At 46.4% G+C, this 16,528-nt stretch overlaps 1 protein-coding gene across 1 annotated transcript; it reads right to left on the bottom strand.

The window, feature by feature from the left end:
* Positions 1-1,780: 1,780 nt before the first annotated feature.
* LOC125512605 (24-methylenesterol C-methyltransferase 2-like) lies at positions 1,781-3,384 on the bottom strand. The gene has a single exon (XM_048677703.2). It carries the CDS (start codon positions 3,166-3,168, stop codon positions 2,077-2,079), a length of 1,092 nt encoding a protein of 363 aa, XP_048533660.1. The 5' UTR covers positions 3,169-3,384; the 3' UTR covers positions 1,781-2,076.
* Between the last annotated feature and the right edge of the window lie 13,144 nt (positions 3,385-16,528).

The raw sequence follows: 16,528 nt of genomic DNA, 5'->3' as shown, positions 1-16,528 counted from the left end.
GCTAAGTGGCACGATTGAACAACCACCACGCCAACAGTATCATGTGTTTACTTTGCACTAGTATATTATACTGTATATCCTATCCGGGTGGACCCAAAAAGTGATAATGAAAAAATTTATGTCTTCTAATAATAAGAATGCAAAGTGCAGCCGGTGGGTTCGAACCTGTGACATGGAGATTCACTCGCGCATAAGCCAACCACCAAGCAACTGCAACATGTGATGTAATTTAGAGATAGACAATGTATATGTTTTTATCACTCTTGTTCTCTATAAGTATGTGCCATTTTAAAAAATGTTTAAACATTGTAAAAAATGTTCGTGTAATTCAAAATATGTTCATGCAATAGAAAAACTACGCGAACAGTTTTTTGAACCATGCGAGCATAATTGTACATTGTGTAAAACTCACAAATTTTTTTTGAATGTGTCAACATTTTTTAAATGCAATGTACATTTCTTAATTTACATGAATATTTTTCAGTGTTTAAACATTTTTATAAATGCCATGTAGTTTTTTTAACGCATGTACATATTTTGAATTGCACAAACAATATTATTTGAAAATAATACATGAACAATTTTTTCTGATCCACGAATTTCTCAAATAAAACGAATAGGTGTTATTATGAATATTTAAAAACTATTTGTGTTATTATTATGCAAACATTTTTATAATTCATAAGTATTATTTTAGAATAATACAAGAAAATTATTTGAAATTATCTTATTAATAGCATTATAATTTGCATACTATCTACAAATTTCTGAAAAATAAACAAGTGCAAAATGGGTTGCCGGACCACAGCCCATTTCTGTTCCATGAGCGCTTCCGTTTTTGTACATTAATCTTAGTTACTCTTAATAGCTGTCTACAGATGTGTGGCGTAGTTTGTGTGACCTGTATTGTACTAGCATTAGGTCGGGGTTTGAGATCTGGCAGTTAAACTTTTCGTCCCATCGATTGTTGATTTTTTATTTTACATAGAACAAGAAGAAGAAGTGGTTTTGTGCAAAAATGCGTCCATGTGTCATTGACAGCGGGCCCATACCATGCTGGCATCGACGGATACGCTCGCGTACAGAGAGTGACTGTATTTGAACAGTCTCGTAAGTTTAGTGACCCCAAATACGTATTTTGCAACTTTGTGCATCAAAGTGATCGCCGCGTGCAAGTTCTAAGACCTCTGGTGTATTTACCTCTATAATAAGTCAGCAGGCTATAGCGTTTGCCAGCTCATCCAAATCCTACGTGGCAGAGAGAGAAAGCAGGAAAGAGAATGGAGCGGGCTCTCCTGCAGTCTCCCGGCTATAGCACGCTTGCAGCTCACACCGCTGGCGCTAGGCCAACGCTAGGAGATTCCACCCAATCGTGTTTATACCCAGCTTAAAGAACTAATAATTTAAAGCTTTAATGAAGCCCACTTAACAGCCAGGGTATAGCTAGCTTATTAATATGGCTCGGCTTTAAGCTGGCTCTTTGATGATATGGCACAGGCTTACAGCCAGATCTCAGAGGCATCCAGATTCCAGATTCCTCCCGCACGCAGAAATATAGTACACCTAGTAAGTAACTGAACCGCAGATCCGACCTAGTAAGTAACTCAACGGCAGATCCGATCTCGGCCCAGGCGCCCAGCCGCCGGCCGCCGGCCGCCGGACGGAATCCAAAGGCCCACCGTGTCAAACCACACACGTCCACGCCGGCGGTCAGAGTGTCAGACACAATCACTGCAGTAAACACAACGAACTCGCAGCAAAGCCAGAATGGAGCAGACGGTGAGTCGGTGAGGGACGAGTCCTCCAATCCAATGTTTGCTTCAAGATAAACAGATCGATTCTTCCACATATTAATAAACAGGGAAAATATAAAGTGGGGATTTCGGGTGATACCGAGCTCCCCGGAACTAATTAACAGTCTCAGTCTAAGAACAAGAAGAATGTCTAAGAACAGAAGAATTCATCCATGCTAAGATCAAAACCAAGAGCTGCATTTCCTCGTCTGATTCCGCTCCTAGCTGCCCGCGGCAAGAGCTAGGACTCGCTGCTGCATTCTTGCGCATGTGATGCTACTGTCTATTCGGCGGCGGCGGCCGGCTTGCGGAGCAGCACCATGTGCATTGGGGTGAAGATGCCGGTCTCGCCGCCGCGGGTGAGGTGATGCGCCGTCTCGTACAGCATCTCGTGCACCTCGGAGACGCCCTTGGGCGCCACGCGCAGCAGGGTGAGCGCCCGGATCACCAGCGAGTTGCGCCAGTAGGAGAGGCGCCCCATCTTGAGCCGCGTCCACCAGGGGAGCGCCGGCGGCAGCGCCAGGTCCAGCTCCTTGACGACCTCAAAGCCGACCTCCTTGGCGACGGCGGCGATCTCGTCCTGCCGGCGCAGGCCCGGGAGGGCGTCGCCGCGCTCGATGCCGTGGATGGCCTCGACGTGCTCCGGGTCGTCGGCGCGGTACAGCGGGGTGGTCACCCACTCGTAGGAGACGTAGAGGCCCCCTGGCTTGAGCACGCGGAACACCTCGCCGTAGACGTCCTGCAGCCTGGGCGCGTGGCAGGTGGCCTCGATGGAGTAGGCGCCGTCGAAGGACGCGTCCGGGAACGGCATGGCCATGAAGTTGCCGCACACCACCTCGCATTGCGCGTCCAGGCCGGCCTTGCGGTTGTGCGAGCGGGCGCGGTTGACCTGGTACTCGTTGATGGTGATCCCGACGACGTCGGAGCCGGAGTGCGCCGCGATGGCGCGCATGGGCCCGCCGACGCCGCAGCCGACGTCGAGCAGCCGCTTCCCGGGGCGCGCCTCGAGCAGGTCGGCCACGCGCTCCTCGTGCACCCGCGTCGCCTCTCGGTGCGACCGGCCGGGCAGAGAGGGCGAGAAGTGGAACGACTGGCCCCAGCCCCACTCGTAGATGTCGGTGACGAGGTTGTAGAAGGTGTCGACGAAGGCCGGCACCTTGTCGGCGGTGGCCGCGGCGGCCGTCTCCTTGGGGCTGCGGAAGAAGGACCAGTACTGGGAATACCTGTCCCCGACCTTGTCGTCGGCGATGGATCCCATCTGGAGGTCGACGGCGCGCTTCCCCTGCACCTCCGCGGCGCCCATCACCCACACGAACCAGTACACCAGCGCGAAACCGGCCGCCGCCAGCGTCCAGGCCATGGTAGCCGGCTCCATCTCCCCGATCTAGGAGGAGAGAAAGGTTTGACTCGCGAGGAGAAAGCGGCTCCAGATGGGGGGAGGAGTCCTGAGATTGCGATCTGGGTCTGAGGTGGTAAATGGGAGAGAGATTTATGCCCAGCTGGATTCGAAACGGCAGAGGATGCCGTTGCTGGTTTCAGATCTGGACTCTGTTCAGCTCGACCCGGCCCGTGTTTGCATTTCCATGAGTGTGGTTAAATGGTTAGATGGGCGGTGATTCAACTTCTGATGCTTATATTATTATTGAATTTATTTCAAAACTTTCGATGATGCGCTTGCATCCGTCCAGCTGCAGAAAAGGTACTTCGCGCTCTCATTGATCATGGCAACGATCTTTTTATAATCTGTCTCAATGTGAATCTTCTGTACTCCGAGCTCACGCTCGAACTGAAATGCCCTCCGACAAGTTTTCAACTCAATAATCTCCGGCGTAACATAATTGGAAAAGAAGTGAGCCACAGCACCTCGAAAGGCACCATTGTGGTCACACAGGACCACCCCTCCTCCTCCCTTTACCTTGTCTATTGCCATTGCTTCATCTGTATTGACCAAGATCCATCTCAACTCCGGTGGCTTCCACCTTTCATGTTGGGCCTTCACCTTTGTTCTAGCTTTCCTCTGGACGGTCTCGTTCCATTCATCCATGAAACGAGAAACATAATATGATATTTCATGTGCTTCTTGAATTATTTTGCCATCTCTAGCTTCATTCCTTGCAAGCCAAAGGCCATATACCCCCTGCTGCATCATTTCTTTCTCCTCCTCTCCCGCCTCGCCCAGTCATTGCAAGAACCACCTGCCACTCTCTTTGTTTGACTAGAAGGACTCCGGCGAAGAAGCAACCCGACCGCCCCTCCTTTCGCATAGCTCCTTCCAAAATAGTTGGGAGTATGGGCATAACTAGAACCATTGCGCTAATGTTTCCTCTCTGCCACACGTCGTCGGAATACCACCGGTTTGATTTTCCTCCTGTGCAGCTCCGTTCCCACTCCAAGCCCATTGTGTATTATCCTCTAGGAGTGAACCTTCACTTTTGTTTGGCACATGAGTTCTCCACAAAGCAAGCCAGCGTCTATGCGTGTTCACCATTGACGAGGGTTCCGGTCGTCCGGTCCTCGCCTTTTTCATACTCATGAGGAGGTGATAAGCTGAGCGGACTATAGAGACTCCATCCTTGGTGAAGTTTCATGCCAGATAGTCATCCACACCTGGGCCGCCAATAGGAATTTTTTTATATCTCTTGCGTCGTGGGTCGTGAACATGATGTCCACCCTTGCATGATCCCAGTCATCTCCTTCCGGGGATAGCAAGTCACTCACCCGCGTGGTACGGTGCATGTATATTTGACCAAGTGGTGTGAGACTCCCATTACGCGCTATCCAGTTGTCGTGATGAATTACAACTTTTGATTCGTCTCCAATGCACCAGACAAGCCCTTCCCTCAACAAATTGCGCCCAAAAATGATGCTTCTAAAGGTGTAGGAACCATACGCAGGGCATGCAGCATTCATGATAGACCCCTCCTTAAAATACCTAGCTCAGAGTACTCTTGCACATAATGAATCTGGACATTGTAAGATTCTCCAAGCTTGCTTTGCAAGTAGTGCCTGGTTAAATGCTTCATAATTCCTAAACCCCATGCCTCCTTCTCATTTGGTCGTGCACATTTTGTCCCAGGCTACCCAATGCACCTTCTTTTCACCATTAGCTAAACCGCGCCAAAAGTTTGAAGAGATGGTTGTTAGGTTCCGACGCATTTTCTTTGAGAGTTGAAAACATCTCATGGTGAATGTGGGTGTAGCTTGTAGTCCAGATTTAACTAGCACTTCCTTGGACGCCTTTGATAGGCCCTGTCACTACTAGGGAAAACCCTAGTAGTAGCGCTTATTTTATAGCTAGCAGTAGCGCTTGTATAAGCGCTACCACTAAGGCGCTACAGTTAACTAGTAGCAGTAGCGCTGGAAAGGCAGCGCTACTGCTATACCTAGTTAGCAGTAGCGCTTTTGTTGGGAAAGCACTACTGATAGTAGTAAGTAGCAGCAGCGTTTCTTCTGAAAAGCGATGCTGCTAACTTTTCCTGTATTTTTAAAAATACAGCTTATTTTCGTTTTGGTTTTATATACAGTACTTTCATCATATGATTTTATGACCATGATTAGTTATTTTATATAACAATGGGTGAAATGAACGTGGAGTAGATTCAAGTGGAGGCAACATAACTTGATCTAGTTTGGATTAGTATATTTTCGATGTGCACCACATGTTGCCTCCACTTGAATCTAATCCATGTTCATTTCACCTACTGATATATATATATATATATATATATATAATAACTCATCATGCTCATATAACAACTTAGCATCATGCATCATCGATCATAATAATAAATAACTCATCATTGGTTTCATAATAACAAGTCATACTCATCATCATCGATCATACAACTTCTACTCGATACCATAATAACAAGTCATACTCATCATCATCATAGTCATCTAACCAATCCTACTTAGTTGTTCTTAGCACATGATCATGAGTATTAGCTAGGACCTAAATACCCTCTCTAAGGTAAAATAGCATAAAACAAGATAGGCCCTGACTCTCCATTATGGAGAATGGAGATTATCCTGTCTCCAATTCGTGCCCTTCGCACAATGTTGCTTCCAAGTACCTCCCTACGATTGACCATACATTTTGTCCAATCTTTGATTGTCATGTCTTCATCCCTTTTAGAAATCTGGTATGGACAGGAGTGATTCGTAGGATGACCTGCAGTATGTTCAAAACATCAAGGCGACCTTTCTGAAACATCAGATGAGGCACACAATCTTTTGGGATTTTCTGTTGAAAAACATAGTAATAACTTCGTAGTTAGCAATGCAGTTCAGTTTTAGAAGAATTTATGCAAAAGATGCACGGATGTCGTAATAGTAAAAAATCTTACCATGCATCTCCATGGATGTTACCGTAGTTCAACACGTGCACTAGTGGCACGTATTGACCATAACGTGGAGGAGTTTGATAATATATATTGTAATTCTCAAGATCAGTACAATATGCAATCAAATGATTTTCCTCCTGGTAAGTTAATTCTGAGCCATCGGTGTAGTAGGTTCAGTCTACCATCTTCCGCACATTCTTTGAAGAATGAAAATAAGCTGTCAACTATTTTGAAATAAATAATATAAATTACTTAATAACTATGTTTGAGAAACTCACATAGCGGGAGAATTGGAAGCGTAGCAACAAGGATCCAAATGTCCAAATTGTCTTCGGCGATGTCAGGATCATCAAGATCCATGGTGACAAGCATACCCTCATAAAAACCATACATCTTGCAAAGTGCTTCCCAATTCGTGCAACCAAAATGGGTTACGCTCTCAAAATTGTACAGATTTAATTCAAAATCCATACCATGATGGGTCCTTAGGTGAATTTACTTTGTTTCCATAGTTTCATGATCTTCAAAATCCAGCCTCTCCAAGACATAGCATCTTGCATGGCATGGGATAAGCTAGTCGAATTGTAAAAGACAAAAATTACATGTTGAAGTAGTACAAGTCGTGCTTAATTACGAAAAAAACTTGTCGTCGTTGCGTACCATTTCAACATCGAAGGTCTCCTGGAGCTTAATGCTGAAGCACCGACCTTCGTCCAGGTGAGGCCTGTCGCACAGACCCAGGTCGTCATTGCACCAGTCGCACTCCCCCAAGAGACTTTCATCATCCAATGACGACATTTCCTAGGTTCATATAATTCAAAGATTAAACTTGTATAATTTAAAATATGTACTACAAAAACTAAATTAGATAATTATTATTCATCACGGGTTGACTATCGGTCTGCCGAATGTTTTCTGGAAAACTCTCATCTCACGTGGTGTATATATTTGACCGTCGGTGATGGTCGCTCCTCCCTTCGCCCCCGAGTGCATTACACCAAAATGTCTAGCACACGGGAACGAAGGAGAAGCGACCCCCACGACAACAGTCGGGATTTTTCATCCTCTCATATGTGGTGGAGACTCTCACTCACTGATTCCTCTTTGACATATGCGACCGTCGGTGATGGTCGTTACTCCTCCTTCCCCTAGTGCATAACAAAGGTCTAGCACAAGGAGAAGAAGGAGAAACAACCACCACGACAACAGTCGGGATTCCTCGTCCTCTCTCATATATGGTGGATACACTCCCTCACTGATTTTTCGACCGTCGGTGATGGTCGTTATTCCTCCTTCCCCTAGTGCATAAAAAAGGTCCGGCACAAGGAGAAGAAGGGAAAACGACCCCCACGACAACACTCGGGATTCTTCTTCTCTCATATATGGTGCAGACTTTCTCCCTCACTCATTTGTTGATTGTCATGTATGGAGCCTCGACAGACTTAAAGTCAACCCGAAATGTCGTTTAATTATTTTTCTAGAAAATCCAGGCCACTCCATATTTCCTACATATTCTAGCACAAGTCATGCCAGAATTCACGAAAAATTCCGACATGACCTTTGATAAAAAAGGACATATCGAGAGCCTGAAATTTGTCGAAACGGAAATTAATCAGCACTCCGGTAAAACATAGGCCACTCGGAGGTGTAACCTGCAAACATGGCTGGCTACTTTGTCAAGCACATATCCTATTTGAGCAACACAAGATATACATGTTTATATCTACATCATATGAGCATTCAAACTTGATGGTCATTGCATTTCAATGGTTGAAAATATGAAAAATTTCAAAATGTCTTATAGGACTCATATTGACATGGAGATTTGGTTGGTCTCACCTCGAGGTCGGAGGGGGTCGGTAACAGGGACAACGGCGGGGATGATGGAGGGGCTCCTTGATTTCTGCAAAACAAAAACCCTATAAGCTATCAACTAATCAAATGCATACGCCTTGCATAGTGGGGTCCAATTTGAGCATCCAAAGTAGGAGTACTTCTCCAATTTGAGCATTAAATAAGCAAGACCAAATCGTAAAATAAATAAGTATTCAAATTAGCATGCATTCAGTAAGCAAAACTAAATCATCTCTTGTGTCTGTACATCATCGAATATTATCACTAATACATCTCGAATAGTATCATACATATAGCATCTCTAATACAACTAAAACCCTAGCGAACGATGGGTATCGGTGCGGGCAGTGGACACCCAAAGAGAAGGAACCATCACAGGATCATAGCTCCAATGAGATCCTGAAGAACTTGCCAGGTATTGGAGAACCTGCCCTCCAACGCAACCATGTAGCGACGGACGTGCTCGTCCTCCTTGCTGACACGGTGACGTACCACCTCCGCGGGGGACGAAAGCCTCCGCATCGTCACTGACCCATGCAGCCGCCACCAAAGAAGGTTCGGGTCAACGACGGGCTGGCTCCTCACCAAGATGCACCCTCCCAGAAGGTAGCACCTCCCAGTACTAGCCCGACGGAGCCCACTCTCGGACATGGCTCCTCTGATCAAGCAGGTGTCCTCCGCCGAGTCGACGACGAGGATGCGGGATAGGCATCGTCGACGTCGATGTAGGAATAATTGTTTTAACTAAAAAATAAATTAGTTTCTAATAATTTTCTTACTAGAAGTAAACTAGTTATATAGTAAAATTTTAATTAGATCATCAAATCTCATATACCTAAATTTTCTTACTAAAAATAACCTAGTTATATCAATTCAACTAGTTCAACTAAGCACTTACTATAAATAAAAATAAACTAGTACTTACTAAAAATAAACTAGTTCAACTAGTTTTATTAATTTTCTTACTAATTCTATTAAACACTTACTAAAAATAGTAAAAAACTAGATTGAATTTTCTCTCTAAACTAAACACTACTACCCTAAATTAACGTCTACTTAGTTACCTAACCTAATTAACATCTACTTAGTTACCTAACCTACTTACCTAACTAAAAAACATCTAATTAACAGTACCACTACTGCCCTAACCTAATTAACATCTACTTAGTTAACCAAACATTAAAAAACATATAATTAACCTAGTTAGTAAACCAAATTAACCTAGCTAGTTCACTTAGTTAACCTAATTAACCTAGAGGGAGGAGGAGTACCTCTCGGTGGAGGACGGCCGGCGCGCGGGGGGGGGGGGGGGGAGGAGGGCCGGCGCGGGAGGTCGGTCAGCGCGCGAGGAGGCCGACGTGGGGGAGGGTGGCCGATGGGGGAGGAGAGCCGGCGCGGGCGAGGGCGGTTGGCGGGAGAAGACCGACGCGGGGACGGCAGCGCGCGGGGGTGGGCGGCAGCGACGACGCGTGACGGAGGCGCGCGAGTGAGAGTGTGTGAGGGGGAGTGAGGTCGAGTGCGGGCGTGGGTCTGGATAAGGAGCCTGTAGTAGTAGCGCTTGTCTGTAGAAAGCGCTACTGCTACGTTCAATAGTATAGCGCTTCCTGCATAAAAGCGCTACTACTATGCCTGGCCTGCCAGCAATGGTGTGGCAGTTGTAGTAGTAGCGTGTTTTATGAACACATCGCTACTAGTAAGTGTATAGTAGTAGCACTTACCGTGTACAAGCCCTACTGATAAGTAGTAGCAGCATTTTCTTATAAAAAGCGCTACTACTAAGCTCCTGTGTATAGGCATTTCCCTAGTAGTGTGTCCTTTCCAGCCCATAACTTTTCCTTTGGAGCTTTCCCTTACATGTTTGAAGGTGCCCTCTTTTGATCTTCCAACAACCATTGGCAGCCCCAAATATCATTGAGAGCCTTAGAATTGATTCCTATGAACCCCTTCAGCATCTCTTTGTTGGCTTCATTGTTCCCCTTACAAAAAAGGTCAAAGATTTCTGCATATTAACCTTCTGTCCCGAGGCCTCCTCATACACTAGGAGCAAATTCCCGAGCGCCTCAAGATTACCTTGGGATCCCTCCAAGAAAACAATACTATCATGTGCAAATAGGAGGTGTGTAAGAGGTGGACAGTGCTCCCAAATGCCACCCCACAAATTTCCTTTTGTTGCTGGGACTTTTTTAGTAGAGCAGAGAAGCATTCTACATAGAAGAGTAACAAACATGGAGGCAAAAGGTCCCCTTGATGAAGCCCCAGGATGGTACAAATCTGTGGGAATAGCCTCCATTAAGTTTTACTGTGAAACTGGTCATCCTGGCTGGAAGTTTTGTTGAGGAGACAAAATGTGTTATCATTTTTTTGCCAGAGAGCTAAAAACTGACATTAGATTTTCTAGATTTCTCGTCGAACTAACAAAAAAATCTCGTTGAACGCATTGACTACCGTTGAATTTGACGCATGGATCTTGATGAGTCGTGGTGTGCCATTTTAGAGAGCCAATGCATTCAATATTTTTTGCATGCATCGCGAACGATCCCACGAGCATGTGTCTGTCTTCTTCTCGCCCACCCCTTATCCTCAAGCTTTTTCGTTCCCCTGTCACTCCCATGGCCGCCTCCATCCATCTTCTCCATCATCAGGCTCTCCAACTCCGATCACCGTCGCATTCACTCGTCCCACATCCACTGCACATGTACTCGAGGCCGCGTGTGGCGCCAACACCATGCACATCAGTGCCTCCCAGCTCAGCATGGTCGGCGCCTTTGTCGAATTTCGGGTTCCGCAGACCCTTGAGAGATTCGAACTCTGGGGTGCGAGCGAAGAACTCAACCTCCCTAGTCTGCCCACTCGCTAATCTAACGGCCTAGCTCAACGAGCTGTAAGGAAATGGGACACAACAGTTTACCCAGGTTCGGGCCACCTTGCGATGTAAAACCCTACTCCTGCTTTGTGGTGGATTGGCCTCGAGGGGCTGAGGATGAACTAGTACAGTGGGAGAACAACCTCAGGAGGAGGAGTGTTCTTGGGCTCGAGTGAGCTGGTGAGTGTGAGGATGGAATGGATCTGATCCGGTCTCTCCTCTATGGTGGTGGCTAGGTCCTATTTATAGTGGCCTTGGTCCTCTTCCCAAATGAAGGCGGGAAGGGATCCCACAATGGCCAAATTGGAAGGGAGACGACTAGCACACGCTATCCTGACAAAAGTAGTCTTCGCCTGCAAAAGCCTCTAGTCGTGACGCCGTGGTGGGCTCGGCGATGACCTCCGTCCTGTCGGTCTTGGTCTTGTTGCACCGGAATGGAAACCTTTGGCTGATTCCTCGGGAATCCATGCCTGCGCTTGCCTCCTTAGCACCAAGAGGAAACTGGTACATTGCGCCTGCTGGCGCTCGCCCGGCCTTGGTCGTCATGGCTCACGTCATCCGAACCTCACGAGGTGAGGCTTGCATAGGAATCTACGCTCCTCAGGAGCCATCTTGAGGATGCCTCTCCTCATGGAGGTCTTGGTGTCGTCCGCCTCGCGAGGCTTGGCCCCTCGCGAGGGTCTTGAGTTATTGATGCTGAAGCTTGGTCGTACCAGATCGTCGATGGAGCCACGCCGTGGGCTGCAGGCAGGCAAGTCTAGGTACCCCCGTTCCTAGAACGCCGACAGTAGCCCCCAGGCCCAAGGCGCGCTCGTACTTGGCTTCGAGGCAAAGCCAAAGGGCAAGTGCGGAGCGCCGCGCGCCCTAATCACCCGCGGCCTTGGTCGACGCGTGATGTCGCTTGAAGCTACGTTGGTTTTTCCCCCAAAGAGGAAGGGATGATGTAGCACAGCGGCGGTATGTATTTCTCTCATATATGAAACCAAGGTTATTGAACCAGTAGGAGAACCAAGCAACACACCGTAAACAACCCTTGCACACAAATAACAAATCCTCGCAACCTGACATGTTAAAGGGGTTGTCAATCCCTTTCGGGTAACGATACCAGAAACGGTGCATGGACGGGAGATAAATTTGTGATAGATCGAACGCCAAATAAAATAAACTGCAGCAAAGTATTTTTGGGTTTTTGGTTTAATAGATCTGAAAATAAAAGCAAATAAAAATAGATCGCAAAGGCAAATATATGAGAAAGAAGACTCGGGGGCCGTATGTTTCACTAGTGGCTTCTCTCGAGAAAAATAGCAAAGCGGTGGGTGAACAAATTACTGTTGGGCAATTGATAGAACCTCAAATAATTATGACTATATCCAGGCAATGATCATTATATAGGCATCACGTCCAAGATTAGTAGACCGACTCCTGCCTGCATCTACTACTATTACTCCACACATCGACCGCTATCCAGCATGGATCTAGTGTATTAAGTTCATGGAAAAACGGAGTAATGCAATAATAATGATGACATGATGTAGACGAGATCCGTTTATCTATGGTGGTAGATATAGATCCCATATTTTTATCCTTAGTAGCAACGATACATACGTGTCAATTCCCTTTCTATCACTGGGATCAAGCACCGTAAGATCGAACCCACTACTGGGCACCTCTTCCCATTGCAAGATAAATAGATCAAGTTGGACAAACCAAACCCAAATATTGGAGAAGAAATACGAGGCTATAAGCAATCATGAATATAAGAGATTAAAGAAACTCAAATAACTTTCATGGATATAAAAAGATATGACTCATCATAAACTCAAAGTTCATCAGATCCCAACAAACACATCGCAAAAGAGTTACATCATATGGATCTCCAAGAGACCATTGTATTGATAATCAAGAGAGAGAGAGAGAGAGAGAGAGAGGAAGCCATCTAGCTACTAACTACGGACCCGAAGGTCTACAAAGAACTACTCACGCATCATCGGAGAGGAACCAATGGAGGTGGTGAACCCCATTCGAGATGGTGTCTAGATTGGATCTTGTCATGGGTTTGTCACGGCAGATGTCCTCGTGAAAGGACTTAGTCATGGAGCCATCGCTATGGGTTAGCTTAAAGGGGTTAAACCGGACAAGGGACACAAGGGGTTTTTATACTAGTTCGGCCCCTTCGATGAAGGTAAAAGCCTATGTCTAGTTGTGTTGGTATTGCTAGGGTTTCGATGACCAGGGAGCGAATCCGCTTTGCCTGGCTCTCGAGTTGTTGTCTGTCGTCCCTAAACCGCTGCCGGGTCGTCCCTTTATATACATAGATTGACGCCCGCCGGTTTACAGAGTACCGAGGCCGGATCATAAACGTGTCCGGCTCGGTCTCTATCCTTCCTATCTTACAATACAAGGTATATGATAAAGTAGGTTTACATCTATAGGTCTTAACTCGCCTTTGGGCCTTAGGCCTTCGTAAAGCGCCACCATCCTTACATCTTCATGGGCTTCTGATCTTCTTGGAGTTAATCCGCCTACTCCTGGCCGGTTTACGTCCAGTAATAATATCCCCAACATTAGGCCCCAGATTGGTTTGAACTTGTTCATATCAATCTTCAACACTTAGAAAAATTCTTGCCCTGGCACCTTTCAATGGATCTGGTAAACCGCTGTGATGTCATCCTTTGGATCCGTAGTAAACCGCCATGATGTCATGTATTCGTTGAAGTCGAAGATACCCTTCATTAATGAATATCCAACCACCGAGGCAACATCCTTATTAACTATCCATTTTTGGCTCCTCGATTCACGCACTTGTTGCTTATCGGTTCGCCCTATAAATAGGACCAAGGGTCATTCTCTTTTCCCCCTTTGTCTCTTTCGCTTCTTCTTCCTCCTTGCGACGCCCCTGCACCCGAACGCCGCCGTCGTCGTCGAACTCCATCTCTGCCTCTCCGTTGGCCGCTGCATCGACCTGGTTGCATCAGAAAAGCGCGGCGCATCACCTCTACCTCAACCGCTGCGGTAAGCTTCCCCTCTTTTCCCTGTAGATCCGCTAGGGTTCACGCGGGTTCCTATTGCTCTCTTCGTGTTCTTCATCAACCCATAGTCAGTAGAACTTGATCTTGATATATTCCTCATAGTAGCCATGAAACTCCTTATCTCAACCATCTGATCCGATCTTTAAATACATCGTAACTTTATCTGGACCTTTCATGAACTGCTTTGGGACCAAGTTTTTGAGTCTCAATATTTTCCCTTTTCCTGGCTTACGGTAGATCCAAAATTTGAACGCAGTTTTGTGAAACCTGTTTTACCTTACTTGCCTTAGATCTGTACCTTCCGCATCACATAGTCGGTTTACCCTTGTAAAAAGTAATCTATTATATACCATTAGTCCCCTTGTAAACTGGCAATCCCTTTATCTCCGTCGTCAGACTCCGGTTTAATAGTATGTATATACCTCTGCTTCTGCTTATTGCTTTGTCATTCATAATTGTAACAGGCTCCGGTTTACCAATTTCACATACTCGAATTTCTCTGTTTTATTGTACCTTATGCATCACTATGAATGAATTGTAAACCGACATTTCTTTCCAGCTTTTCATTTGCAATGGCCAAGCAGTTTTATTCCTGCAACTGGGCTCCCTCCCGGGTTACCGAAGAGCAACTGAATGGAATGGTCAAGATTGGAACCTTACCAAAGAAGAATGAGATCCGGTGGCGAGTTCCTGGGCCAGAAAATCCTCCCACCCCTAAGCAGGGTGAGGTAGTGGTGTTTGTTGACCACATAGGCCGTGGTTTCAAACCTCCCGGGTCAAAGTTTTTCCGGGATGTGCTTGCCAGCTTTCAACTCCACCCTCAAGATATTGGACCCAACTAGGTATCCAAAATATGCAACTTTCAAGTTTTCTGTGAAGCGTACCTCCAAGAAGAGCCAAATGTGGAGCTGTTTAGGGATTTCTTCCATCTGAACTGGCGCACCGAATTTGTAGACGGACCCAATACTGAACTCGGTGGCGTCTCCATCCAAAAAAGAAAAGAGGTTGAATTTCCTCACGCCAAGCTGCACAGTCACCCCAAAGAGTGGAATCAAACTTGGTTCTACTGTAAAGACACCTCCCCTGAAGACAAAAATCCTCTGCCGGGTTTCCGGGCCCACCGGCTTGCCAATACTCATCCACTTCCACAACGCCTAAGTGCCCAGGAACGGGCCCCGTACGCACCTCAACTCGCCAAGCTGAGAGCCTTCTTGGCCAACGGTTTAACAGGTGTAGAGTTTGTCCGTTGTTGGATATCTTGGAGCATCTTGCTGTTAAGTCGCCGCTCCGGCTTAATGTGCGAGTATACTGGTGAAGTAGAGGACTCCCAACATCATATCAACATTCAGCTAACCGATGAAGAGGTCACTGAGGCCGTCAAGAAGATATTGAACGAATCGGAAGCTGTTTGTCGCCAAACCGGACTAGACCCCTTTTACACGCAGAACAAACCGCCTGTTGTGAGTATTATTCCTCCGCTTTACCCTTGATATGTTTAGACTGTACAATCCTTGAATACCCTTATTTTTACTTTTAAACAGGGTGATGATCCGTTTTGGAAGAAGAAACCTCAAGAGAAAGCGGCAAAAACTACCCGCCCTAAAACCAAAGATGTCAAGAAAACCACAAAGTGGAAAGTACCTGAACGCATCAGTATGGAACTGGACGACGACCCGGATGAACCGGAAGTTGAGGTAGAACTTGATTCACTTGGTTCCCTTTTCATGCATCTCATTGACAATGATACTTATCAGGAGGACGTGGAGGGCAGCCAAGCTGACGATGTAGAGGTAATTATCCTTTCCTCCGGTTCAGACTCTATGCCAACACAAAAAATCCGTCAAGCGGTCCAGAAAGTAAGCTTTTCTCATCCTCTTGCTCACTTGGATCCAACATTTATTTGGAAGACGTAGCAGCACGAGGCTCACCGCATAACCCGGCACAGTGGCCAAAAGGTCACTTCGGCTGGTTTACCTGACACCCCGGTTCGAAAGCACCGATCTGAGGTCTCACCCACTTCTGACAATTCTTATCCCAAGGCAGGCTATTTCCGACAACCTCTTAATCCGCCCGATTCAAATTATCAGGTGACACCTCCTTCATCCTCTGGCGAGTCAACAGTGACCCAACTTCCTCCTCTCAAAACTGTAGTTGCGTAAGCACTTCAAGCCCTTCTTTTGATGTTTTCATACTTTATATACTATGCTTAATTTTCGCATCTTTTTTCTGTTTTAGAGCCAAAGCCAGACCCAGCAAAAAGGCTCGGGTGACCAATCTGCCCGAAGACCAAATAGTTCTTGAACCGGAGCAAACGGCTAGACTAGAGAGTCCAAATCCAAATCCTGAAGTTACCTTTGATGAACCACCCCCTTAAGATCACAATACCGATGAACAACCAGAAGTTGACACCGTTGTACCTGATGATGAACCGGCAAATCCCATCCGGGCTCACGATAGACCTTCTAGTCCGGTGAAAGCCACTGACACCCCATCAACTCCAGAAAAGACTACTGGAGACAAAGAAGGCGATGTTATCATTACCGGTATGAGCCACAGCTCTCCTGGCCATCCTGTTATATTGGCAAAACATAGTGCCAAGGAAGAGCGTGCTGCCATGGAAAAAGGCAAATGGAGCACCGACTTGTC

Source organism: Triticum urartu, chromosome 1A, assembly GCF_056163025.1.
Source record: "Triticum urartu cultivar PI428250 chromosome 1A, HENAU_Tu73, whole genome shotgun sequence".
NCBI lineage: Eukaryota > Viridiplantae > Streptophyta > Magnoliopsida > Poales > Poaceae > Triticum > Triticum urartu.
This window is presented reverse-complemented; position numbering and strand designations above follow the sequence as displayed.

Excerpts from the sequence above, each read along its gene's own strand:
- LOC125512605 (XM_048677703.2), bottom strand. The coding sequence starts at position 3,168 with ATGGAGCCGGCTACCATGGCCTGGACGCTGGCGGCGGCCGGTTTCGCG.